The sequence below is a fragment of the Triticum urartu genome, chromosome 2 (genome assembly GCF_003073215.2).
Source record: "Triticum urartu cultivar G1812 chromosome 2, Tu2.1, whole genome shotgun sequence".
NCBI lineage: Eukaryota > Viridiplantae > Streptophyta > Magnoliopsida > Poales > Poaceae > Triticum > Triticum urartu.
Window position 1 is genome coordinate 28,703,561 of NC_053023.1, and position 27,792 is coordinate 28,731,352.

The window sequence follows — 27,792 nt, forward strand, 5'->3', positions numbered from 1 at the left end:
GTCTACCATCAACATCAGTTGCCAATCCCACGACTAATTTTACCAAATTGTTGTGATTTTAAGAAGTCAAACAGTGTTGCGACCCTGGCAACAAGGCAAAAAATAAAATCCAAGCTAGTAATCCCTTTGGTGGGGAGGGAACCAACAAATCAACAGCATACCGTATGGACCTAAGCTGTAACAATTTTCGGCTCCGCTTATCTAAAAATAAACAGATCACAAGAACTGAGAAGAAGACACAATCTTTGGAGCAAGAACACACAAAGAGCAACTAGAAAGAGGCGGCCTCCAGCAAATGAAACGACGGCTCAGTTGATCAACGCGACCAGAGCTTGTGATGACTCTGATGCCCTACAATCAAAGGTAAGGAGTGCAGACATCAGTTTAACTGGCTCCTAGATATATGCACTTCAAGATCCCAAGTATTCACAACAGGCAAATATGGGTCATTTATCAACTAAGATTGCTTAAGTTGCAAGATGAATTAAACTGGCTATATCATAACCGTCTCTAAACAAAGGGAAATTCCCATTTCCTTGATGTTACAGATACATAGATGGTGAAAGCATCTAATGAAGCCAAAAAGGCTCACAAAAGCACACATGGCAGAAAAGCTAAGAGGAACTCAAATAGCAAGTGAAGTCAGCCATGCACTGTGAGGCCGCATCAGAGCTTGATGTGTCTTCTACCTTTTAACCAATTGAATTCCAGTTAACACATCATGGGGATTCAGAGCTGATGACAATAGAGCAGGTGATGGAATAACTCTGTGTGTTGTATGTGCATTTCCTGCTTCATTAAATAAGCTACACCAGTGATGGACTGATGAATATACCTCATAGATCTAATTCTGCTACTTTAGCGTAGAAGCATAGCATGTATACTCCAAAGTTTATTTACTTACAGTTAGGACATCACGTATAGAATATAGCGTCATTCACTTCAGTGTATAAACACCATTCAGTAAAATGGTAGAAATGTAATATCCTGGAGTATATTTCCCAACTGATAACAAATACTCCCAGTACTTAAGATGTAACCACTATATAATTGGAAGTATATAGAAGCTTCCATTTCCTTGATGTTTACAGATACATAGATCACGAAACCATCTGAATTGGTCAAGCTAAAAGCTCACAAATTGAATACGATATCAAAGTTAAGTTATCAAGTTAAGAAGGTGGATATGATATCAAGTTAAGTTAGCCTTAGCCATGCACTACGAGGTCGTCTTCTACTATCTTTCAACCAATTGAATTCCAGTCAACATGTCATGGGGATTTAGAGTTCGATGACTATAAACAGGTGATAAAATAGCTTTGTTTGTTGGTGTGAATTTCCTGCTACAGCCGGGTTAGATAAGCTACACCAGTCATGGGACTGATGAATATATACCTAATTGATGCAATTCAGCTACTTCTGTGTAGAAGCATATGCGCTCTACGTTCCACAACACGCTTCCTAAGTTAGATTTAGAATCAGAAGCCACACCTCCACCAATTGTTCCAAGGAATTTTCTAGGCATTACATCAAACATCTCACACAAAAATTTACAAGGGAATTTTCACATATAGTGCAAAACACATTCTGGATGAACTTCTTGAAATTTGTTAAGCATGGCTGCATTTCCCAAATCAAAATATACCATAAAGCCATGAAGTATAGGCAAAAGCCATAACAGCCAGTCTGCTTAAACTTTTATCGAACTGGACATTAGAAACAGGACAGCTGCAACAGTTACAACAGATTTAGGCCCTACATTTCAGTAAAATGTCAAAACAATCAGTAGTAGTAAAACTGAACGATCACAGGAAATTATTCATTTATTCCAATTAAGTCAAGACATCACAGATTACTACTGCGGAATGAGTAACAACTTCTTGTATTGGAATGAGGGTGCCAAAATCAATCTAAAATTTATAAGAGATTTTTCACATATAGTGCAAAATGCATTCTAGACAAACTTCTTCAAGATAGCAAAGCATGTCTTGCTAGCTGCATCTCCCAAATCTAAATATAGCATAAGGATAGCCAAAATACCTATCTGACCATCATACCAACAGTACCTAAATGAAATCTGCTTAAACTTTTATCAAACTGGGCCTTCAAATCAAGATAGCTGCAAGAGTTACAACAGCTTGCAGTATCATCGGTCGTGGGAATCACATTTATAGAGTCCTTCCAACGTGTATTGCAGGCATATTTATATTCAACGTTCGAAGCATCACGCAACATCAACTGATTTGACTTAGGCCTTACATTTCAGTATAACAATATAAGTAGTAAAATTGAACGATCACAGGAAATTCTCCACTTATTCCCATCAAGTCAAGATGCCACAGACCACTACAGCATTTCTATTAAAAAGGAAGGCACCAACCCTTCCGAGGCATTGCATCGAACACCTGAGGTGCGTGCAGGCAGGCAGCCAAAAGCAAATCAAACCGAATCATCACCGGGGGTGGGAACTAACCGGAGGCGACTACTGGCCTGCGCCCTCCGGCGCGGCGGCCGGCTTGGGCGTCGGGGCGTGCGAGACGACGAGCGGGGGCCTGAGCGCGCGGCGCTGCTCGTCGGCCTGCTTCCGCGCGTTGTACATCTCCTCGGTCTCGACGACGACGAGGCGCTTGACCTGGGTGAGCATGCCGAGGAGGGAGGGCGTGGTGCGGTGCTCGACGGTGCGGTGGCAGCGGCGGAGGCGCATGGCCTCGAGGGTGCGGCGGTGGAGCTTCCGCGTCCCGGGCAGCCCGCGCACCAGCGTGATGTACAGCTTCGGGCTCCACGCCACCGGCACCCGCGACTTGAAGGCGTTGAACGCGCTCCCGCTCATCTCCCTTCTCTCTCGACTGCTGGCTCTGCTCCTCCGTGTGATTTGCTCCGGCGGCCGGAACCCTAACCCTCTGTTGCCTTCTGCCGGAGTGGGGGGAGTTGGGCTGGTCAGCTCGGAGATCTATCGAGAAATGGCTGATACTATCAGATGGGCTATAAGAAGGCCGACAAAATAAAGTGGAAATGTTCGGCTAAGTGGGCCGTCCGCAGATTGACCTTCTTATAGCCCATTTGCTAAGTGGAAATGTTCGGCAAATGAGCGGCGCCTACAACCCCAATACATTTTCTCCAAAACAAAAACCCCAATACATTTGGCCCTCAAAATAAGTTTCTGCAAAAACACCCCTGGGGGCTCCCGCGATCGCAGAGGCGATCTGGCGGCGACGGAGGAAGCGGGCGGGTGAGATGGCGGACCTGACGCCGGCGACCAAGCCGAAGAAAGGGGGATCCCCTCCTAGAGAGGGCCTAGAGGGAAGCCTCTTCAGTGTGCGCGACTGGGAAGTTTTGCGAGAGAAATCAAGGCGAATCATCAATCGGGCGAAGAATCAGGAGCGGTGCGTGGCGCTGTCGAGGAGAAGAGCTATGGAGATCTTCTCAGTTTTGGCAGGTGAGATTCGTTCCAAGTCATATGGGGAAGGCTCGATCTGGTCTGGCGAGATTAAGGCTGCCGCGGATTTGACAGGGATTGAAAAATTGGAATTAGTTGAACCTTCTATAGCGGAGCTGTATGCTCCTCCTGTAAGTTGGGTACGCCCATCATGTGTTTTAGAAGACAGTGAGAGGGATCAGGGGATAGTGATTCAGGGAGCGGATTTGCCCAGTTGTGGTATTAATTTTGTTACTGTTGTTAGCATGAGAGGAATTCCAGTCGGTGTTTTTAGGAAACAATCTCATCAAAAACTTTTATTTTTCGTTAATGGTATTAGTTATGTACTGGAGGATTTCAATTGGGTGTATGAGTTCCATATGTTGAAAAGGAACTCAAGTGGGATTATGAGTTCTTTGGAAAGTTTTTCAATTGACCCGGGGATTTGGGGTAGGATATCTTTGATCATTACCAAGGGGAGAGTAGGAAATCAGGGGAGTGATGATTCGTGCTCAGTTAAGGGAAAGGGCGAAACTAGAGGGCCTTTATTTTGGAAACTGCTCATTCAAGATCAATTAGTGTTAGTTAAGTGCATCATTTTTGTCCGGTTTGTTGCGTTTTTGGGAGAAAGGGAGAGCTATTTCAGCGAAGGGAGGGATTGCCCTTGCTGTTCAGTTCGTACCAGAGAGATAGAGAGTTTTCCTGTCCACTTGTGCCTGCCCTCTGGTATGATGCAGGTTGATCGAGAGAGGGGTGGGGAGAGGGAGGGGGGTTGGGACAAGGCTCGGGAGGAGGGATGGCTACGGCTGGGGGGCTTAGCACACCAAAGATCCCTTCTGAGGGTGCTAATCGTGCTCTGCCTCGGACCCCTGTTTCCAAGGGGAAGGCGGAGGCGAGACGCCCTAGGGGTGATGGCTCCCCTCTGATCATTGATTTGGAGGCAGCGAGGAAGGCGGTCAATGGGTCACTGGTGGTGGGGCGATTGTTGTCGCCCTTCCAAGTGCACCCTCAGATCATCGTCGATGAACTCCGTGCTATGGCATGGAAGTGGCAAGGAGGGATCACCATTCAAGAGGTGGACATCGATGATGGGAGGTTCATCCTCAACTTCACCACCGAATCGGATCGCCGCTTCGTTTTGAAGGCCCAGCCATGGCACTATAAGCGGGATGGAATCATCCTTGCTGAGTTCAATGGCAAGGGTAACCCGGCGGATGTTGACCTGGGTGTGATGGCCATCTGGGCCCAGGTTCGTGATCTTCCTTTCAAGCTAAAAATTGAAGATATGGGCTGGAAACTAGGGGATCAAATTGGTGAGGTGATCGAGGTCTCCCACCAGAACCACATGATCGTAGAAAAGTACTTGAGGGCTCGTGTGAAAATTCCACTTCATGAACCTCTCAAGAAATCAGTAGAGTTCACTCCGTTGGGTAGTAAAGAGATAGAGACATATGATGTTAGATATGAGAAATTACCTTTGTATTGTGAATGTTGTGGGCTTGTAGGTCATACATCTGAGCGTTACTGTGGTATTCCAAAAGAGAAAAGAGTAGCTAGGTTTCCAAAAAACCTTAGTGTAGAAGCATACTGGAAATATCAAGTGTCAAGTAAAAAAGCTCTCATGTTCGCTGGCTCCAGAAGCAGCAACACCTCCAAGTCTTCAGAGGGCATGGTGGTAAAGGTGACTAAAGTTGTGAGGGACCTCACGGTGGTGGACAAGGATGCTGCGGCGTCCACGACGACGACAACCATGCTGATCGGGGGACCAACCCAGGGGGGCCCATGCTCGGTCAGAAGGACCGTGCTCCGGGGGCTCCTCTGATGGTTCCTCATGGCGCTGCTTCCGATCAGGAGGATCGGATGGCGGCCTCGACTACCCCTACTAGCTTAGGCCAGGAGGGTCTTGGGCTGGTGGCAAAGGAGTACACCCGTCCGGGTGTGCAGAAAGGCCAGGAGGGCCAGACCCTGCTGCAGATGGGGGGCGCTAGCACACCTCAGGCGCTGGAGGCTGCTGTTTACCCCGCTGGCCAGGAGGGCCAGGGGTTTGCGGCAAGGTGTTCTACCCTGTCGGGTGCGCTGTCTGGCCAGGAGGGCCAGGATATGCGGCTGTTGGAGGATTCATCTCCCTCCAGGACGCTGGCTGCTGGTCACGAGCAGCACCCGGCTGGGCATGAGAGCCAGGGGTTATAAAGGCTAGGAGAGACGAGCCAGATCAACATATCTCCAACTGCTATGGAGGCAAATCCCATGCTTTTCAAGCCGGGTGTACTGGAGGCCCTATCCGGGGCAGTGGCAGCCAGGCTTGCTGCAGCAAAGGCCAAAGATGCTAGTGCTTTTGTGTTTAGCGCAGAAAAGAATCCCATGCAGCCCAGGGTAAACAGAAAGGGTAGGCAAGGTAAGAAGAAGGAAGGTAACGTGTGCTCAGAAGATGCGCGTAAGAAAAGTATAGGTAAAAAAAGAACAAACCCTTTTGGCGCTCCACCTACAGGAAGTGAAGTTGAGTTTTCATTTGAGAGAGACATGGATAGCTATGAGAGAATGTTGTATGGTGATGTTTCTTCCAAGCGAGTATGTATGGGTAGACTGGAAACAGTGCTAGATGGGTATGGGGTCATTACACATGTGACTAAGGAAACAGAGGGAAAAGACGAAGCTTCTGCAGAGCAGAGGAGGGAGTCAGTTGGAGATGATGGCACTGTTGGAAATATGCCCTAGAGGCAATAATAAAAGCATTATTATTATATTTCCTTGTTCATGATAATTGTCTTTATTCATGCTATAATTGTGTTATCCGGAAATCGTAATACATGTGTGAATAATAGACACCAACATGTCCCTAGTAAGCCTCTAGTTGACTAGCTCGTTAATCAACAGATAGTCATGGTTTCCTGACTATGGACATTGGATGTCATTGATAACGAGATCACATCATTAGGAGAATGATGTGATGGACAAGACCCAATCCTAAACATAACACAAGATCGTATAGTTCGTTTGCTAGAGTTTTCCAATGTCAAGTATCTTTTCCTTAGACCATGAGATCGTGTAACTACCGGATACCGTAGGAGTGCTTTGGGTGTACCAAACGTCACAACGTAACTGGGTGACTATAAAGGTATACTACGGGTATCTCCGAAAGTGTCTGTTGGGTTGACACGGATCAAGACTGGGATTTGTCACTCCGTATGACGGAGAGGTATCACTGGGCCCACTCGGTAATGCATCATCATAATGAGCTCAAAGTGACCAAGTGTTTGGTCACGGGATCATGCATTACGGTACGAGTAAAGTGACTTGCCGGTAATGAGATTGAACGAGGTATTGGGATACCGACGATTAGATCTCGGGCAAGTAACATACCGATTGACGAAGGGAATTGTATGCGGGATTGATTGAATCCTCGACATCGTGGTTCATCCGATGAGATCATCGAGGAGCATGTGGGAGCCAACATGGGTATCCAGATCCCGCTGTTGGTTATTGACCGGAGAGCGATCTCGGTCATGTCTACATGTCTCCCGAACCCGTAGGGTCTACACACTTAAGGTTCGGTGACGCTAGGGTTGTAGGGATATGTATATGCAGTAACCTGAATGTTGTTCGGAGTCCCGGATGAGATCCCGAACGTCACGAGGAGTTCCGGAATGGTCCGGAGGTAAACATTTATATATGGGAAGTCCTATTTTGGCCATCGGGACAAGTTTCGGGGTCACCAGTATTGTACCGGGACCACCGGAAGGATCCCGAGGGTCCACCGGGTGGGGCCACCTGTCCCGGGGGGCCACATGGGCTGTAGGGGGTGCGCCTTGGCCTACATGGGCCAAGGGCACCAGCCCCAAGAGGCCCATGCGCCTAGGGTTTCAAGGAGGGAAGAGTCCCAAAGGGGGAAGGCACCCCTAGGTGCCTTGGGGGGGAGGGACTCCTCCCTTGGCCGCCGCCCCCTAGGAGATTGCATCTCCTAGGGCCGGCGCCCCCCCTAGGCCCCCTATATATAGTGGGGGGAAGGGAGGACCTCATACCCCTTGCCTTTGGTGCCTCCCTCTCCCTCTCCAACACCTCCTCCTCATCCATAGTGCTTGGCGAAGCCCTGCCGGAGTACTGCAGCTCCACCACCACCACGCCGTCGTGCTGCTGTTGGACCCATCTTCCTCAACCTCTCCTTCCCCCTTGCTGGATCAAGAAGAGGGAGACGTTACACTGACCGTACGTGTGTTGAACGCGGAGGTGCCGTCCGTTCGGTGCTAGGATCTCCGGTGATTTGGATCACGTCGAGTATGCCTTCCTCATCCCCGTTCTTTGAACGCTTCCGCGCGTGATCTACAAAGGTATGTAGATGCAATCCGATTACTCGTTGCTAGATGAACTCCTAGATGGATCTTGGTGAAACCGTAGGAAAATTTTTGTTTTCTGCAACGTTCCCCAACAGTGGCATCATGAGCTAGGTCTATGCGTAGTTCTCTTGCACGAGTAGAACACAATTTGTTGTGGGCGTTGATGTTGTCAACTTTCTTGCCGCTACTAGTCTTATCTTTCTTCAACGGTATTGTGGGATGAAGCGGCCCGGACCAACTTTACACGTACGCTTACGTGAGACCGGTTCCACCGACTAACATGCACTAGTTGCATAAGGTGGCTGGCGGGTGTCTGTCTCTCCCACTTTAGTTGGAGCGGATTCGATGAAAAGGGTCCTTATGAAGGGTAAATATAAGTTGACAAATCACGTTGTGGCTTTCACGTAGGTAAGAAAATGTTCTTGCTAGAACTCTACTTCAGCCACGTAAAACATGCAACAACAATTAGAGGACGTCTAACTTGTTTTTGCAGCAAGTGCTTTGTGATATGATATGGCCAAAGTTGTGATGAATGATGAATGATATATATGTGATGTATGAGATGTTCATGCTATTTTTAATAGGAATCACGACTTGCATGTCGATGAGTATGACAACCGGCAGGAGCCATAGGAGTTGTCTTTATTTTTTTGTATGACCTGCGTGTCATTGAGAAACGCCATGTAAATTACTTTACTTTATTGCTAAACGTGTTAGCCATAGTAGTAGAAGTAATAGTTGGCGAGCAACTTCATGGAGACACGATGATGGAGATCATGGTGTCATGCCGGTGACAAGATGATCATGGAGCCCCAAGATGGAGATCAAAGGAGCTATGTGATAATGGCCATATCATGTCACTATTATTATTTGATTGCATGTGATGTTTATCATGTTTTTGCATCTTGTTTGCTTAGAACAACGATAGTAAATAAGATGATCCCTCATAATAATTTCAAGAAAGTGTTCCCCCTAACTGTGCACCGTTGCGACAGTTCGTTGTTTCGAAGCACCACATGATGATCGGGTGTTAGATTCCAACGTTCACATACAACGGGTGTAAGACAGATTTACACATGCAAACACTTAGGTTGACTTGACGAGCCTAGCATGTACAGACATGGCCTCGGAACACAGAAGCCCGAAAGGTCGAGCATGAGTCGTATAGAAGATACGATCAACATGAAGATGTTCACCGATGTTGACTAGTCCGTCTCACGTGATGATCGGACACGGCCTAGTTAACTCGGATCATGTTATACTTAGATTACAGGAGGGATGTTTATCTAAGTGGGATTTCATTGAATAATTTGATTAGATGAACTTAATTATCATGAACTTAGTCTAAAATTTTTACAATATGTCTTGTAGATCAAATGGCCAACGTAGTCCTCAATTTCAACGCGTTCCTAGAGAAAACCAAGCTGAAAGACGATGGCAGCAACTACACGGACTGGGTCCGGAACCTGAGGATCATCCTCACAGCTGCCAAGAAAGATTATGTCCTACAAGCACCGCTGGGTGACGCACCTGTTCTCCCTGCAGAACAAGACGTTATGAACGCTTGGCAGGCACGTACCGATGACTACTCCCTCGTTCAGTGCGACATGCTTTACAGCTTAGAGCCGGGGCTCCAAAAGCGTTTTGAGAGACACGGAGCATATGAGATGTTCGAAGAGCTGAAAATGGTTTTCCAAGCTCATGCCCGGGTTGAGAGATATCAAGTCTCTGACAAGTTCTTCAGCTGTAAGATGGAGGAAAACAGTTCTTTCAGTGAGCACATACTCACTATGTCTGGGTTGCATAACCGCTTGACTCAGCTAGGAGTTAATCTCCCGGATGATGCGGTCATTGACAGAATCCTTCAGTCGCTTCCACCGAGCTACAAGAGCTTTGTGATGAACTTCAATATGCAGGGGATGGAAAAGACCATTCCTGAAGTATTTGCAATGCTGAAATCAGCAGAGGTAGAAGTCAAAAAGGAACATCAAGTGTTGATGGTGAATAAAACCACTAAGTTCAAGAAGGGCAAGGGTAAGAAAGCTTTCAAGAAGGACGGCAAGGGAGTTGCCGCGCCCGGCAAGCAAGCTGCCGGGAAGAAGCCAAAGAATGGACCCAAGCCCGAGACTGAGTGCTTTTATTGCAAGGAAAGTGGTCACTAGAAGCGGAACTGCCCCAAATACTTAGCGGACAAGAAGGCCAGCAAAACGAAAGGTATATGTGATATACATGTAATTGATGTGTACCTTACCAGTACTCGTAGTAGCTCCTGGGTATTTGATACCGGTGCGGTTGCTCACATTTGTAACTCAAAACAGGAGCTGCGGAATAAACGGAGACTGGCAAAGGACGAGGTGACGATGCGCGTCGGGAATGGTTCCAAGGTCAATGTGATCGCCGTTGGCACGCTACCTCTACGTTTACCTTCGGGATTAGTTTTAAACCTTAATAATTGTTATTTAGTGCCAGCTTTGAGCATGAACATTGTATCAGGATCTCGTTTATTTCGAGATGGCTACTCATTTAAATCCGAGAATAATGGTTGTTCTATTTATATGAGAGATATGTTTTATGGTCATGCTCCGATGGTGAATGGTTTATTTCTAATGAATCTCGAGCGTAATGCTACACATGTTCATAGTGTGAGTAACAAAAGATGTAAGATTGATAATGATAGTCCCACATACTTGTGGCACTGCCGCCTTGGTCACATAGGTGTCAAACGCATGAAGAAGCTCCATGCTGATGGACTTTTAGAGTCTCTTGATTACAAATCATTTGACACGTGCGAACCATGCCTCATGGGTAAAATGACCAAGACTCTGTTCTCAGGAACAATGGAGCGAGCAACCAACTTATTGGAAATCATACATACTGATGTGTGCGGTCCAATGAGTGTTGAGGCTCGCGGTGACTATCGTTATGTTCTCACCCTCACTGATGACTTGAGTAGATATGGGTATATCTATTTAATGAAACACAAGTCTGAGACCTTTGAAAAGTTCAAGGAATTTCAGAGTGAGGTTGAGAATCAACGTGACAGGAAAATCAAGTTCCTGCGATCAGATCGTGGAGGAGAATACTTGAGTCACGAGTTTGGCACACACTTAAGAAAATGTGGAATAGTTTCACAACTCACGCCGCCTGGAACACCTCAGCGTAATGGTGTGTCCGAACGTCGTAATCGCACTCTATTAGATATGGTGCGATCTATGATGTCTCTTGCCGATTTACCGCTATCTTTTTGGGGCTATGCTTTAGAGACTGCCGCATTCACTTTAAATAGGGCTCCGTCGAAATCCATTGAGACGACACCGTATAAATTATGGTTTGGGAAGAAACCTAAGCTGTCGTTTCTAAAAGTTTGGGGATGCGATGCTTATGTCAAGAAACTTCAACCTGAAAAGCTTGAACCCAAATCGGAAAAATGCGTCTTCATAGGATACCCTAAAGAAACTATTGGGTATACCTTCTACCTCAGATCCGAAGGCAAGATCTTTGTTGCCAAGAATGGGTCCTTTCTAGAGAAAGAGTTTCTCTCGAAAGAAGTAAGTGGGAGGAAAGTAGAACTTGATGAAGTATTACCTCTTGAACCGGAAAATGGCGCAACTCAAGAAAATGTTCCTGAGGTGCCCGCACCGACTAGAGAGGAAGTTAATGATGATGATCAAGATACTTCTGATCAAGCTCCTACTGAAATTCGAAGGTCCACAAGGACACGTTCCGCACCAGAATGGTACGGCAACCCTGTCTTGGAAATCATGTTGTTAGACAACGGTGAACCTTCAAACTATGAGGAAGCGATGGCGGGCCCGGATTCCGACAAATGGCTGGAAGCCATGAAATGCGAGATAGGATCCATGTATGAAAACGAAGTATGGACTTTGACTGACTTGCCCGTTGAGCGGCGAGCCATAGAAAATAAATGGATCTTTAAGAAGAAGACAGACGCGGATGGTAATGTGACCATCTATAAAGCTCGGCTTGTCGCTAAGGGTTATCGACAAGTTCAAGGGGTTTACTACGATGAGACTTTCTCACCGGTAGCAGAGCTAAAGTCCGTCCGAATCATGTTAGCAATTGCCGCATTCTATGATTATGAGATATGGCAAATGGACGTCAAAACGGCATTCCTTAATGGTTTCCTTAAGGAAGAATTGTATATGATGCAGCCGGAAGGTTTTGTCGATCCTAAGAATGCTAACAAGGTGTGCAAGCTCCAACGCTCGATTTATGGGCTGGTGCAAGCATCTCGGAGTTGGAACATTCGCTTTGATGAGATGATCAAAGCGTTTGGGTTTACACAGACTTATGGAGAAGCCTGCGTTTACAAGAAAGTGAGTGGGAGCTCTGTAGCATTTCTCATATTATATGTAGATGACATACTTTTGATGGGAAATGATATAGAACTCTTGGACAGCATTAAGGCCTACTTGAATAAGAATTTTTCAATGAAGAACCTTGGAGAAGCTGCATATATATTAGGCATCAAGATCTATAGAGATAGATCAAGACGCCTCATAGGTCTTTCACAAAGCACATACCTTGATAAGATATTGAAGAAATTCAATATGGATCAGTCTAAGAAGGGGTTCTTGCCTGTGTTACAAGGTGTGAAATTGAGCTCAGCTCAATGTCCGACCACGGCAGAAGATATAGAAGAGATGAGTGTCATCCCCTATGCCTCAGCCATAGGTTCTATTATGTATGCCATGTTGTGTACCAGACCTGATGTAAACCTTGCCATAAGTTTGGTAGGAAGGTACCAAAGTAATCTCGGCAAGGAACACTAGACAGCGGTCAAGAATATCCCGAAGTACCTGAAAAGGACTAAGGAAATGTTTCTTGTTTATGGAGGTGACGAAGAGCTCGTCGTAAAGGGTTACGTCGACGCTAGCTTCGACACAGATCTGGATGACTCAAAGTCACAAACCGGATACGTGTATATTTTGAATGGTGAGGCAGTAAGCTGGTGCAGTTGCAAGCAGAGCGTCGTGGCGGGATCTACATGTGAAGCGGAGTACATGGCAGCCTCGGAGGCAGCGCATGAAGCAATTTGGGCGAAGGAGTTCATCACCGACCTAGGAGTCATACCCAATGCGTCGGGGCCGATTAAGCTCTTCTGTGACAACACTGGAGCTATTGCACTTGCCAAGGAGCCCAGGTATCACAAGAAGACAAGGCACATCAAGCGTCGTTTCAACTCCATTCGTGAAAATGTTCAAGATGGAGACATAGATATTTGTAAAGTACATAAGGACCTGAATGTAGAAGATCCGTTGACTAAACCTCTCCCTATAGCAAAACATGATCAACACCAGAATTCCATGGGTGTTCGATTCATCACAATGTAACTGGATTATTGACTCTAGTGCAAGTGGGAGACTGTTGGAAATATGCCCTGGAGGCAATAATAAAAGCATTATTATTATATTTCCTTGTTCATGATAATTGTCTTTATTCATGCTATAATTGTGTTATCCGGAAATCATAATACATGTGTGAATAATAGACACCAACATGTCCCTAGTAAGTCTCTAGTTGACTAGCTTGTTAATCAACAGATAGTCATGGTTTCCTGACTATGGACACTGGATGTCATTGATAACGAGATCACATCATTAGGAGAATGATGTGATGGACAAGACCCAATCCTAAACATAGCACAAGATCGTATAGTTCGTTTGCTAGAGTTTTCCAATGTCAAGTATCTTTTCCTTAGACCATGAGATCGTGTAATTCCCGGATCCCGTAGGAGTGCTTTGGGTGTACCAAACGTCACAACGTAACTGGGTGACTATAATGGTATACTACGGGTATCTCCGAAAGTGTCTGTTGGGTTGACACGGATCAAGACTGGGATTTGTCACTCCGTATGACGGAGAGGTATCACTGGGCCCACTCGATAATGCATCATCATAATGAGCTCAAAGTGACCAAGTGTTTGGTCACGGGATCATGCATTACGGTACGAGTAAAGTGACTTGCCCGGGCAGTTTATAATGTGGACTGGGCAAATAAATTTCCTCGTGCTGCAGTCATAAATGAAGAGCACGTGCACTCTGACCATCGCCCTCTAGTTTTGGACACGAAATATTATGATGGGAATATATTCAATCAATCACGGGGGCGAACGAAACAATTCGAAGCCAGATGGCTAAAAGAAGAGACAGTGGGAGAAATTGTACATACAGCTTGGGAAAAAGCGAATAGTTTGGGTATTGGACCAAATCTTGCGCAACGTACAAGGGCGGTGAAGGCGGACTTGCATATTTGGGATCGTGACACTCTTAAAGGACCAAGAAGAAGAATTAATAAACTTAAAAAAGAGTCGGAAAAATTGCGAAGGGGTCCTATTAATGTGGATACCCAAGCGCAACAAAAGGAAATCCTTGTCCTTATTGAAAACATTTTGGAACAAGAGGAGATTTATTGGCTACAACGTGGACGTGCAAATTGGTTGCTGCATGGTGATTGTAACACCGCATTTTTCCACAATGCGGCAACGGCCAGAAAGAGAAGAAATCAGATTAAAAAATTACTTGATGAAAATGGTGTGTGGGTGCAAGGGACGGAGATGAAAGATCATATTAAGAGGTACTTTTCGAATCTGTTTACCTCGGAAGTAACCCAACTGAACTAGGACGTTATTTCGCTTATCCCAAGGAAAATAACTGAAGAAATGAATATTGCTCTTCTGGCCCCTTATACGGCCGAGGAAGTTCGAAAAGCCCTATTTGATATTGGGGATTTAAAAGCGCCAGGTCCTGATGGCCTTCATGCTATTTTTTATAAAAGATTCTGGCCTATGTTGGGAGATGATTTGATTGAAGAGGTTCTCAAGGCGGTGAATACTTGCTCCATTCCAGAGGGATGGAATGACACTGCGATTGTAATGATCCCAAAGGTTAATGCCCCAGAAAAGGTAACTCAATTTAGACCAATTAACTTGTGCAACGTGGTATATAAGGTAATTTCAAAGATGATTGCTTCCCGTTTGAAGATAATCCTAATAGATATTATCAGCCCAACTCAAAGCGCCTTTGTGCCTGGAAGAATGATTACGGATAATATATTAGTGGCTTACGAGTGTTTTCATACAATAAAGAAAAAGAGGGCTGGTAAAGAGGGTCTATGTGCCATCAAATTGGACATGCACAAGGCATACGATAGAGTGGAATGGATCTTTTTAAAGGAAATTATGTTAAAATTGGGATTTGATAAGAAATGGATGAATTTAATTATGCAATGTGTTTCTTCTGTGGAGTATCGAGTTCGTTTTAATGCCGAGGAAACTGAGAGTTTTAAACCCACTAGAGGATTGAGGCAGGGAGACCCCCTCTCTCCCTACTTATTCTTATTATGCACAGAGGGTCTTACTGCCCTTTTAGCGAAAGCAGAGGAGAATGGAAGTATTTTAGGCATAAAGGTATGCAGAGATGCTCCACCCATTTCCAATCTTCTCTTTGCGGATGACTCTTTGATACTTATGCGAGCAAATGCTATGAATGCGGAGGCATTGAAATCAGTTTTGGATTCTTACTGTTCCGCCTCAGGACAAATGGTTAGTGTTGAAAAATCTAGCATATTTTTTAGTCCAAACACAAAAGTAGAAGATAAGGCACAAATTTGTACAATTTTGAACATTATGACTGAAGCCTTAAATGATAAATATTTGGGTTTGCCTGCCAATGTGGGCATGGATAAAAGTGATTGTTTTCAATTCCTGATTAACCGAGTTATTATGAGAATTAATGGATGGAAGGAAAAACTGTTATCATCTGGAGGGAAAGAAGTTTTGCTCAAATCTGTTGTTCAAGCTATACCTACCTATGCTATGTCCGTCTTTAAAATTCCTAAAAAAATCTGTAAAGGAATCATTGACGCGATGTCGCATTTTTGGTGGGGTGACGAGGACAATCAGAAGAGAATGCACTGAATGGCATGGTGGAAGATGTGTGTACCAAAAACCAAAGAGGCATGGGCTTTGGAGATATACATTGTTTCAATTTGGCTTTGTTAGCCAAACAAGCATGGCGTCTTATTGATAAACCGGAGTCTTTATGTGCCACTATTTTGAGAACTAAGTATTTCCCTGATGGCGACTTGATGAGTGCAGGTTTAAAGAAGGGTTCTTCCTTTACTTGGCAAAGCATTATGGCGGGAGTTAACTCACTGAAAAATGGTTATATTTGGCGAGTTGGAAATGGTCAAAAAAATTGATATTTGGAGAGATGCATGGATTCCTCACAGTACGGATAGGAAAATTATCACCCCTAGAAGAGGGCAACTTTTGTCAAAGGTAGCTGATCTCACTGATCCAGTTATGAATTGTTGGGACGAAGACTTGGTGAGACAAACTTTGTGGCCGATTGATGCTCAAAGAGTCCTCGCCATTCCCGTTCCTATGCATACCATGGAAGACTTCATTGCGTGGAGTTTTATGAGAAATGGTTTGTTCACTGTTCGATCTGCCTATTTAGAGGAATGGAACCAACAACATGGAAAGAAATTGCAGTATATAAACGGCATGGGTAGAATCAATGTCAACCCTATTTGGGAGAAGATTTGGAAATTGTCTTGTCCGGAAAAGGTAAAAATCTTTATTTGGCGTACATTGCATGGTACCCTCCCATGTCGTGTTACACTGGCCAATAGACACATGAAGGTCTCGCCTATATGCCCCTCATGCACGAATGAACCGGAAGACACGAAACACGTATTGTTCCTCTGTCAGAAGGCAAAAGAGGTTTGGAACAAACTGAGGATGTGCAGGGTGATTAAAGAAGCATGTGTTATTGATAGGGCAGGAGAAGCAATCCTAGAATTTTTACTTTTGAAGCCAGATAATGAAATAGCTACTCTAGGAATCCAGAATGTACGTGAACTAATAGCTATAACCGCTTGGTATTTATGATGGGATAGACGTAGGCTGGTTCATGAAGGTAAGGCTCAAAACGCACAACAATCCTCCATGGGGATTAGGGCAATAACAACAAACTATTTAAATGCACATTCCCCTAATGCATCTATTAAAAAAGGAGGATGGAGCAAACCTCATGTGGGACTTGTTAAGCTGAATGTTGATGCTTCGTTTGATCATGATCGGCTTAGTGGTACAGCTGGGGCTGTTCTCAGAGATGATAAAGGAAGATTTATTGCTGGCGGAAACTGGAAGTTTGACTGGTGTGCGGATGTTCTGACAGCGGAAATTTTGGCCCTAAGGTTTGGTTTATTACTTGCACAGAGGGCGGGATGTAATCGCCTTCATGTCAACTCAGACAATATTGAAGTCATCAACACAATGAAGAATGGAGGACAATCAGCGGGAGCGGCGGCGGCGGTTTTCGATGATTGCTATTTTTTTGGCATGTGATTTTCCTCTTACTAGGTTTGAACATTGTAATAGGGAAGCAAATAAGGTGGCTCATGAACTAGCCAGATTAGCAAAAATTTCCGTGACAAATGACTATTTTGAGGAGCCCATGGATGAAATTGTACCTCTTCTTATGGACAATGTAACTGTTATTTGCAATTAATAAAGCTAATGGTTTATTTAAAAAAAACCCAATACATTTTTCCTGTTGAGTACTCTTGCAAAATACTGCTGGCGAAAATATCGACCTCCTCCGGTGCCCAAGGAGCAAAAAGTGGACCAAACCGGCATTTAAGGTTTGTAAAATTCAAGTTAATGCTTCATTCCATGTCGACAAAGGGTTAGGCTCCACCATTGTCGGCTACTAATGGCTAGTTCATGGTGGCAAGCGTGCCTTAATGAATTTCAACCCTGCCAATCATGTCAAAAGCAGCATTAGACACGATAGTTCCGGTCTTCAATGAGATTTTTATGGTGCTTAAAAAGAGATAGTTTATCTTCATACATGAATATCTACAATATATCTAGGGCCTACTAAAAAGAAAGTTGTAGCGAGGGCACACTTGTATGCTAAGTTCATAGGATTTAAGTATGTCCTTGGTAATTTTGCATACCACTTTTCTCACTGGGTTTTCTTGGAGCCGTTTTAAATGGCGTGTTGGCCTTACACTGTGTGATGGGGTTGCTACAGAACAATCAAACTAGCAAGGTTAATAAGATCCAATATAAAAGGTTACTATTAGTAATAGTTACAAATGCCATATAAAGATATGTTTGAATTTTAGGATACAAAACATTAGGGCACAAAACCATATAGGGTTTTCCTAGGTGGACACGGGACCCTCACTCTCAATGGGGCAAATCTCTTCTTTTCTTAATCAATGTGGGGTTTTCGGAACAATCCTTCTTACACACACGAATTTCAAAAAAGTACATTAAAATAATAAATTCAAGAAGATCATAAATAATTCATATTAAATAGAAACTTACAATTCTTTTGGGGGAAATAAGAATATTACAAATGTTTAGTAGATTTTAGAAAAAAAAAATAAGAGTAATAGGAAATCTACAAAAAATTAATAAATACACAATGACATGCTAAGACATACACCACATAAATGAAAAATCTTACGAAGATTGGACATTATCACATAATAAAGAGAACAAAAGAAACTTAATATGACATGATTAATCACATCGTTTTGAAATACCATCAATATGACTCCCGCTCATCTCCCTTCTGGATCTGGCTCTTCTCCGTGTGGTGGGATTTTCTCCGATGGTCGGAACCTAAGCCTCTATTTCTGTCGGAATGGGAGGGGTTGGCTGGTTAGCTCGGATTTAGCGACGAAATGGGTGTTACTATTAAGATGGGCTATACGAAGGTCGAGCAAAATAAAGTAGAAATTTTTGGGGCCGACTTCACAGATTGACCATTGCACGAGCGAAAAATACAAGCCCAAATATTTTTCCCGTCTAATACCATCGCAGAAATTCTGCTAGTGAAAATATCGTCGACTACTACCCAACACGGCTTAACAAATGTTCGAGCTTTGCAAATCATGTCAAATACACATTCAATTCCGCAAAAAAAATCACATGCATAAGACACGATATTTCTAATTTATAAGGACATATTTCATATTGCTTAAAAAGGAGATATTTAGTCTTCATATGTGAACATATACTGTTGGGGAACACAGTATTTCAAAAAAATTCCTACGATCACACAAGATCTATCTAGAAGATGCATACACTAGTATAAAAAGGGTCAAATGTGAAGCACATTAGTGCCGGTTTGAATTTGAGCCGGCACTAATGTGACCATTAGTGCCACGAAGACCTTTACGGTTCATGGCATGAACCGGTACTAGAGTTTCTTAGTAAGCTGATTTTTATTCCCACCTCGCCAAGAGAGAGGCAGTATGAGCGGTTTATAAGCCGTGAGTGCAGAGACAATGACGAAGAGGCGCAATGCTCACCTGCACGTTGATTAGCTTCAAGCCTTTCGGAATAGCATAGATTGCACTGAGCTATGTGCAGTGCACTCTACACTATTCCGAAAGGCTTGAAGAAAATTAACCAGCATTGCACCTCTTTTTTATTTTTAATAACTTATTTGAACTCCAGACTTCTTTTGTGTTCAGTATGCAGCATTCAAAGCGAAGTCATCAATTTCCAACATGTTCTGACATCATTTGTTGTTGTTTTGGTCATTTACCTGATTGTTTAGAGAGCTAAATGACCGTGAAATTGAAAATCACTACAAAATGAACTCTGAAAATGTTGAAACTTGGCATGGTATCATCATTTCACCCGTATAGCATGTGCGAAAGAGTAGAGAGGGTCACGGCAAAAACTGGACGCACTTTGTGTACAAACTGGACAAACTCTTTCGGAGTATCAGGGTTTCGGACGAGAACTCATCTGTTACACGGGCACTTCAATGTTTTTTAAACTTATTTGAACTCCGGACTTCTTTTGTGTTCAGTATGCAATATTCAAAGCGATGTCATCAATTTCCAACATGTTCTGACATCATTTGTTGTTTTTCGGTCATTTACCTAATTGTTTAGAGAGCTAAATGACCGTGAAATTGAAAATCACTACAAAATGAACTCTGAAAATGTTGAAACTTGCAATGGTATTATCATTTCAGAGTATCAGAGTAGAGAGGGTCACAAAAAAACTACTCAGAAATAAATAGAAGAAAATAAATAAAGCAGAAAAGAATAAAACTATACAAAAAATTACTCAAAAATAAATAGAAGAAAATAAATAATGCAGAAAAGAAAAAAACTATATAAAAAATTACTCAAAAATAAATAGAAGAAAATAAATAATGCAGAAAAGAAAAAAACTATATAAAAAATTTGTTTGGGCGCTGCCCAGTGGGCCTGCCAGACCTAGGGTGTGCAAATGTAGGCCCAGAAGGGCCAGCAGACTCACAGGGCAGAGCACCCTAGTTAGGCCCAGAAGACAGATATATAGAGAAGCTCGAAGGAGCAGCCGCGGCTGGGTTTATAAACCACTGCGGCTGCCCTTCGCTCGGCGAGGTGGGACTAAACATTGTGCACTGCCGGTGGCAGCGCACAACCATTAGTACCGGTTGGTGGCTCCAACCGGTACTAATGATTTGACCTTTAGTATCGGTTCATGGCACGAACCGGTACTAAAGGGGCCGTTTCCCGCCCCTTGGCCTGGCGAAAATTGGCCTTTAGTACCGGTTGGTGGCTCCAACCAGTAGTAAAGACCCCTCCTATATATATGGCACTTACGAAAAAATCAGTTTCATCGACCACCACTTCTTCTCGATCCAACTTCTTCGCCGCGCCCGTCGCCCATAGCGCGCCGCCCCCGCCGCCCGTCGTCGCCGTCACCGCCGTCGCCCCCGCCACCCGTCGTCACCGTCACCGCCGTCGCCCCCGCCACCCGTCGTCGCCGTCACCGCCGTCGCCCCCGCCGCGCCCGTCGCCGCCGCCTCGCCCGCTGCCCATCCCCGTCGTCGCCCGCCGCCGCTCCCCGCTCGTACACACACACACACACACACACATACACACACACAGACACACACACACACATTGTTTTTACTTATTTTCTATTTTCTGTTGTTTAGGTTTATATTAGATAAATTACGTAGATAATAATGTTAGAATGTTAATGTTAGATGAATTATATGGAAAAGATGTTAAATATTAATGTCAAGTATATTTTACATGAATTAGAACAAGTTGAACTAGTTGAATTAGTATAGCTAGATATTAATTAGATATATATATATGAGATTTGAACTAGTAGAATTAATATAACTACTTTATTTTTAGTATGAAAATTAATAGAACAAGTTTATATTTAGTAAGAAAATTTAGGTATATGAGATTTGATGATCTAATCAAAATATTATTATATAGAACTACCTACTTTATTTTAGTAAAAAATTAATAGAACTAGTTTATTTTTAGTAAATGCTTAGTTGAATTAATAGGACTAGTTTATTTAGTTGAATTAATAGAACTAGTAAGTGTTTAATGTTTCACCTATATATGAACATATGTTAGATATTAATGTCAAATGGTAGATGAATTAGATATAAATTATATGTTAGATATATTTAATTTAGTTATATGAGATTTCATTATCTAATTAACATTTTATTATATAGAACTAGCTACCTTATTTTTAGTAAGAAAATTAATAGAACTAATTTAGTTGAATTAGTTAAATTAATTAGTTGAACTAGTTAGTTGAATTAGTTCAATTAATTAGGTATATTTTTCGTAAGTGCTTAGTTGAATTAGTTCAATTAATTAGTTGAACTAATTGAATTAACGGAATTAGTTAAATTAATAGAACTAATAAGTGTTTAGTGTTTCACCTATGAACATAGGAATGGCGTCTAACGACGAACATGATTTCATTATGTGCGAATACTGCGAAGACCAGCGCGACCTGTGCGGCAGAAATTTTCTAGTTGATGATAGACGCTTCAGCATCAAGCTGGATGAGAATTTCGAAGTGGATACAGTAAGTCACAATGACAAGTCTTTGTTCGTAATTAAGCATGACTTATGCTTCATTTGCTTCAACTTTTAATTTTAATTTTTCACTATTCTACTATCGTATCCCCTGCCATGCAAGAATTTTTGTCTTGGATAAGATAGGTTTCAGTCCTAACGAAACTATGGAGGTAAAAAGAGTTTACTTGAAGACCGAGCATGGTTATACCTTCAACGTCAAATTATACAATGCAGACACATACACCTATTTTGAATGCAAAATTTGGCAAGCACTATGCAAGGCTTATGCATTTGAGCCTGATATGGTTATCACCTTTGATATTCGTCCGGAAGATGATATTGAAGGTAATAGAGACATCTGGGTCGATGTGCAGACGCCTCCAGTTCTACCATTATGTGAGTTTCTCAACCATATTTATGTCTTCGATATGAGATTATTTGAACCAGTTGAATAATTAATAGATCTCAATTTATATTGACAGCTTACTTCCAATCAATCAAACATGTCCGGCGCTTGGTAGACAGGACCGTCCACTGTCCCGGGGCTGAACTAAACTGCGAGGAGACAAGTCATTATGTTTTATGGCTTGAGGATCTTGATGCTGTCAAGACAAATTTCTTTCCCGCACTTAGTAATGTTAGTACTCAAAATGTGCGACCAATAGTGTTCGTACTGAACTACGGTCACATATATTTAGGAAAGATGGTAAGATTTCTACTATTTTTCCTCAGTGCATCTTTTGCATACATTATTTTTTAAGCTAAACTTCATTGCTAAGTATGTTACTATACGATGTCCTTCAACAGGGACTCCCGATGAATGTTGTGCCTGATTGGATCGAGACTAAAGGTACCATGAATATTGTTAGCTTACGGTCAAGATATCCTACAATGCACTTTAGTGCATTCAGGATTTCTAATAACGAGGAATGCTTAATAGTAAAAGACTGGAGCAAAATTGTGAACGATCACAGAGAAGTACTAGGGGGCAGCAATCAGAAGCGCAACCCACGATTAGGAGACAGGTTCATCTGCATGCTCCAATATGATGAATCAGCAAAGCTATACATGTTCTATGCTATTTTACCTGAGAAAGAGCAGCAGGAGTGATTAATTAGCTAGTTCATGCTCTTAGTACTTGTCCTCTCATGTCCGTGTTCTTCGTCCTGAACTTAATCTCAAAGAGTGATTTGCTTTTGTGGTGTTATGAACGCTTATAATATCATTACCATGTTGAACTCGATGATATCTTTGCTATGAAAACCGTTGGTGATGATATATATGATGCAACAGTTTTTATATTAATATGATGATGATGATGATGAGTTATTATATCATTTATGAAAGAAACTGCATATTAGTTTCAACTGGATGGATTCTAGCTAAGTGATCAAGTATATGCCATATCCATATTACCTCGATCACTTAAGTAGGTGATCAAGTATATATAATATGGATATGACATATACTTGATGACTTAGCTAGGATCCACGCATCCAGTCAAACTAATCTGCGGTACATTCACCTAATGATTTAACAACTCATTATAATGTAAAACAATCACTAAATTAAATTGAAAACACAAAATTAAAGTAAAAATAAAAAATAAAACCAAAACACACCCAAACATTTAGTACCGGTTGGTGTTACCAACCGGTACTAATGTCCTACGCGCCCACGGAGCTGGCTCGTGCCACGTGGTTGCCCTTTAGCACCGGTTCATGCTGAACCGGTACTAAAGGGGGGGGCCTTTAGTGCCTACAATTTAGTGCTGGTTACCGAACTGGCACTAAAGGGCCTTACGAACCGGTGCTATTGCCCGGTTCTGCACTAGTGATAGCAACGAGAGGGGAGAGTGTGTCTACGTAACCTCATAAGCGTTAAGTAAGGTGGTTGATGTAGTCGAACGTCTTCGCAATCCAACCGATCCAAGTACCGAACGCACGGCACCTCCGCGATCTGCACATGTTTAGCTCGATGACGTCCCTCGTACTCTTTATCCAATTGAGGCCGAGGGTGAGTTGCGTCAGCACGACGGCGTGTTGACGGTGATGATGAAATTACCGACGCAGGGCTTCGCCTACACACTACGACAATATGACCGAGGTGGAAAACTGTGGAGGGGGCACCGCACACGGCTAAAGATCAACTTGTGTGTCTATGGGATGCCCCCTCCCCCGTATATAAAGGAGGGGAGGAGGAGGCCCGGCCTCAAGGGGTGCGCCCAAAGGGGGGATTCCTACTCCTAGTAGGAGTAGGTTTCCCCCTTTCCTAGTCCAAGTAGGAGAAGAAGGAAGGAAAGGGAGAGGGAGAAGGAAAGAGGGGGGCATCGCCACCTCCTAGTCCAATTCGGACCAGCCCATGGGGGGCGCGCTGCCTCCCATTGTGGCCCTTCTCTCCTTTTCACTAAAGCCCAATAAGGCCCAATACTTCCCCCGGCGAATTCCCGTAACTCTCCGGTACTCTTAAAAATACCCGAATCACTCGGAACCTTTCCGATATCCGAATATAGCCTTCCAATATATCGATCTTTACGTCTCGACCATTTCGAGACTCCTCGTCATGTCCGTGATCTCATCCCGGACTCCAAACAACCTTAGGTATCCTACGGGTTCGAGAACTATGTAGACATGACCGAGACACATCTCCGGTCAATAACCCATAGCGGAACCCGGATGCTCATATTGGCTCCTACATATTCTACGAAGATCTTTATCGGTCAAACCGCATAACAACATACGTTGTTCCTTTTGTCATCGGTATGTTACTTGCCTGAGATTCGATCGTCGGTATCCTCATACCTAGTTCAATCTCGTTACCGGCAAGTCTCTTTACTCGTTCCGTAATGCATCATCCCATAACTAACTCTTTAGTCACATTGCTTGCAAGGCTTATAGTGATGAGCATTACCGAGAGGGCCTAGAGATACCTCTCGGACAATTGGAGTGACAAATCATAATCTCGATCTATGCCAACTCAACAAAAACCATCAGAGACACCTGTAGAGCATCTTTATAATCACCAGTTACGTTGTGACGTTTGATAGCACACTAAGTGTTCCTCTGGTATTTGGGAGTTGCATAATCTCATAGTCATAGAAACATGTACAAGTCATAAAGAAAGCAATAGCAATAAACTAAACGATCATAGTGCTAAGCTAACGGATGGGTCTTGTCCATCACATCATTCTCTAATGATGTGATCCCGTTCATTAAATGACAACACATGTGTATGGCTAGGAAACTTAACCATCTTTGATTAACGAGCTAGTCAAGTAAAGGCATACTAGGGACACTCTGTTTGTCTATGTATTCACACATGTATGAAGTTTTCAGTTAATACAATTCTGGCATGAATAGTAAACATTTATCATGATATAAGGAAATATAAATAACAACTTTATTATTGCATTTAGGGCATATTTCCTTCATATACATGATATCAAAGGAAAGTTAGAGCGAGGCCGTACTTGTTTACTAAGTGCATATAATTGAAGTACTCCATGTTAATTTCCGTATCAAATATCTCATTGGGTTTTGTTGGAGAAATTTTAAAAGGTGTGTTGGCCTTAGAAGATACGATTTTGAGCGCCCCGTGGAGTCGAGACTGGAATGCTGGAAGATTTGCTACGCACTCGCACACCTTGCCAATAGAGTGATGCTCCATTCTCGTCCAAATCAATAGAATAAGTCATAGGTCAATGCAGGCATCATTCGTAAATATTATTTGGCTGTTCTTGCATAAGTGTCGTCATTATTGCTGCAACAACTAGGGGGTCTTCTTGTTAGAGATACGACTAGCAATAGAAAACAAGGAAGATCAAATACACAGAGACCACGAGATTTTAACATGAAACCCCCCTCCGATGAGAAGGATAAAAAACCGCAGGCGCTAGCCAACGAAATGCACTATATCGGAAGAGTTTACAAATGACAAGGATCTACAATGATGATCTTATCCCGCGCAACGGCTTACAAGGGGTGTATATAGTAGTGGTGACCTAGGTCAAGACCGGTCCACTACGGCCCAAGCCTCCCGGTGACGGGCCTCCGCTTCACCCCGTCGGAAGTTAGCCTTTATATGTATTTGGGCCACACAACTCAACACTTTCTATTCTTTCTGAAATAGAAACAAATTATACAACTAACACCGACACCAATAATGTCAAAAGAAAGAAGAATAATTATATAGATTATAGAACATTTATAATATAAGGTCACCTTGTCAACGCCTCATGATCTTGTTGTCGTCTTGAGAATGTCGCGGCATGTCCGCATTAGTTAGAGACAATAGGGGACAACAGGGATAATGAGCTCCCGAAGGTCGTGTCAGGTAACGAAGTAAAAGCCTATCGCTAGAATGTGGATGATGAAAGGGCAATCCTTGTAGAGATGGGTTGCAGTTTCAAGGATGTTAGAACAAAGTTGGCACCTTCATGATGCGGCAATCCCAACCTTTAATTGCAAGCATGTGCACCAGGAGAATCCTCATAAAGCACAAATTAGGAGAAAAGTCTATGGTTTATGTGTTTAGGCTCTGCATGCAACTGTTTTTCTTTTCGTTGTCGTTTGTTCACTCTTTGCCTCTCAATGCTACGAATGCCAAACCAGGGGCTACAAAATATTATTGTGATGCCACCAGCTAATCATCCATGGATTGAATCAGTAGAGTAATCCTTTGGATTGGACTTGCTGTTGCATAATACTCCAGTAGTGCTGATCGATCATAGACTAAATCAAATGCTGACGGCCGGCAACAGTCTCGAAGCATATGTGGAAAGGTAAGAGGTCAATGCAAACAGCACTTGCCAAACATTATTTGGTTCCTCTCGCAAAAACACTGTCGCTGTCGCTGCAACAACCACAAGGTTCTTCTCTCCTTCTTCCTTAATTTGGAACTGAGTATATTGGTGACACCCACAACAATAATGCCAAAGCAAACATGCATGGTTTCGCACAAAATTTCCCAAATAGATCTGCTCATTTTCCTATGCCATGAGGTGTGTTTGGTGAGCTGCATTCGTTGGTGTGTATAAGCCCTAGCCAGATGCCTTGACTCTTGCTCCAAGTCAGAAGATCAACCATGCAAAAATGAAAATGGGAAGACAAAATACAGATTCTAATATACAGAAATGTAATTAAAGCACGTACAGGACTATATAAGTGTGTTGTGTAACTAGCTAGTCATCATGTTGTTGGCAAATTGGCATGAATGGGTTCATGCATATGCTTCGTTGAGCCGGGTCTCTTTCGAGGATTAGAGTTGGCCAACAACTACAGTATGTTGTATAGGTAGAGTAGCCGTGTCATCATAATCATTTTGTTTTCATTTGTTCGAAGCTTGTTGGCGTTACTTAGCTTCTTAATGCGATCTCAGTCTAATCTAACAACTTAATTAAGCACATGACCTATCGTTTGCCGTTGGCTGTCGTCCTAAACAAGCATATAAACCAGTTCACTTTGAGTTTGAAAATCACCGGTGTCTAAGTTGGATGCTTCCAATATGCCAACGCATGTTGACCTGTACGTACGCATGGCGTTGCTTGCAGAAGTTTGTGCATGTTCGGGCTGAATATGTATAGGTGGGATCTGACAGCAACACACCACCAAACTAAATTTAGGTTAGGTGGAACCTGTAACAAATTCTTCGAGAGAGTGTACATCAGAGCATCAGAGACCATATATTGCAATCCTATTATTTCCATGCATGTACAGGAACGGTGGAGCGAGTCGGAGCTGCATAGGAGTGAGTCCAGGCAGTGATGATGGCATATGCTCTCGTTGATCGATTGCGGAAGGCTCGGTTGGCGCAGACCTGCTTATTTCTCTTGCAAACATCGGCATCAAAGTCGAAGATGTCTCTCGTTGGCGTGTGTGGCCGACTGTTGGCATGGGCAGTCATGGGCTTCGTGTAGTTGTTTGCCGGGAGCACTTCATGGTGTCCTTCTCGACACTCAGGTTGGCCGATGGTGCTCTGTTTTGCTGTTGTAATCTATTGTGGCAATGTGGATGGGTTTGTAACAGTTTCGTCCGGTTTTTCTCTACTTAATTAGGCGGCTAGCTTTCACTTTGTTCCAAATGGCAAGTCTTTTGACTCGTTTTCAAGAAAAAGTAATGGAACATACAAATTTCCTAGTAAAGGAAAACATATGTA

The 27,792-nt window shown here is 43.2% G+C and overlaps 1 protein-coding gene across 1 annotated transcript; it reads right to left on the bottom strand.

Moving 5' to 3' along the window:
- Positions 1-18: 18 nt before the first annotated feature.
- On the bottom strand, positions 19-2,953 carry LOC125535386. The gene is made up of 2 exons (XM_048698437.1): positions 2,474-2,953; positions 19-351 (listed from the first exon to the last, which is right to left on the bottom strand). Exon 1 carries the CDS (start codon positions 2,828-2,830, stop codon positions 2,483-2,485), a length of 348 nt encoding a protein of 115 aa, XP_048554394.1. The 5' UTR covers positions 2,831-2,953; the 3' UTR covers positions 19-351; positions 2,474-2,482.
- Positions 2,954-27,792: the final 24,839 nt, after the last annotated feature.

Excerpts from the sequence above, each read along its gene's own strand:
- LOC125535386 (XM_048698437.1), bottom strand. The coding sequence starts at position 2,830 with ATGAGCGGGAGCGCGTTCAACGCCTTCAAGTCGCGGGTGCCGGTGGCG.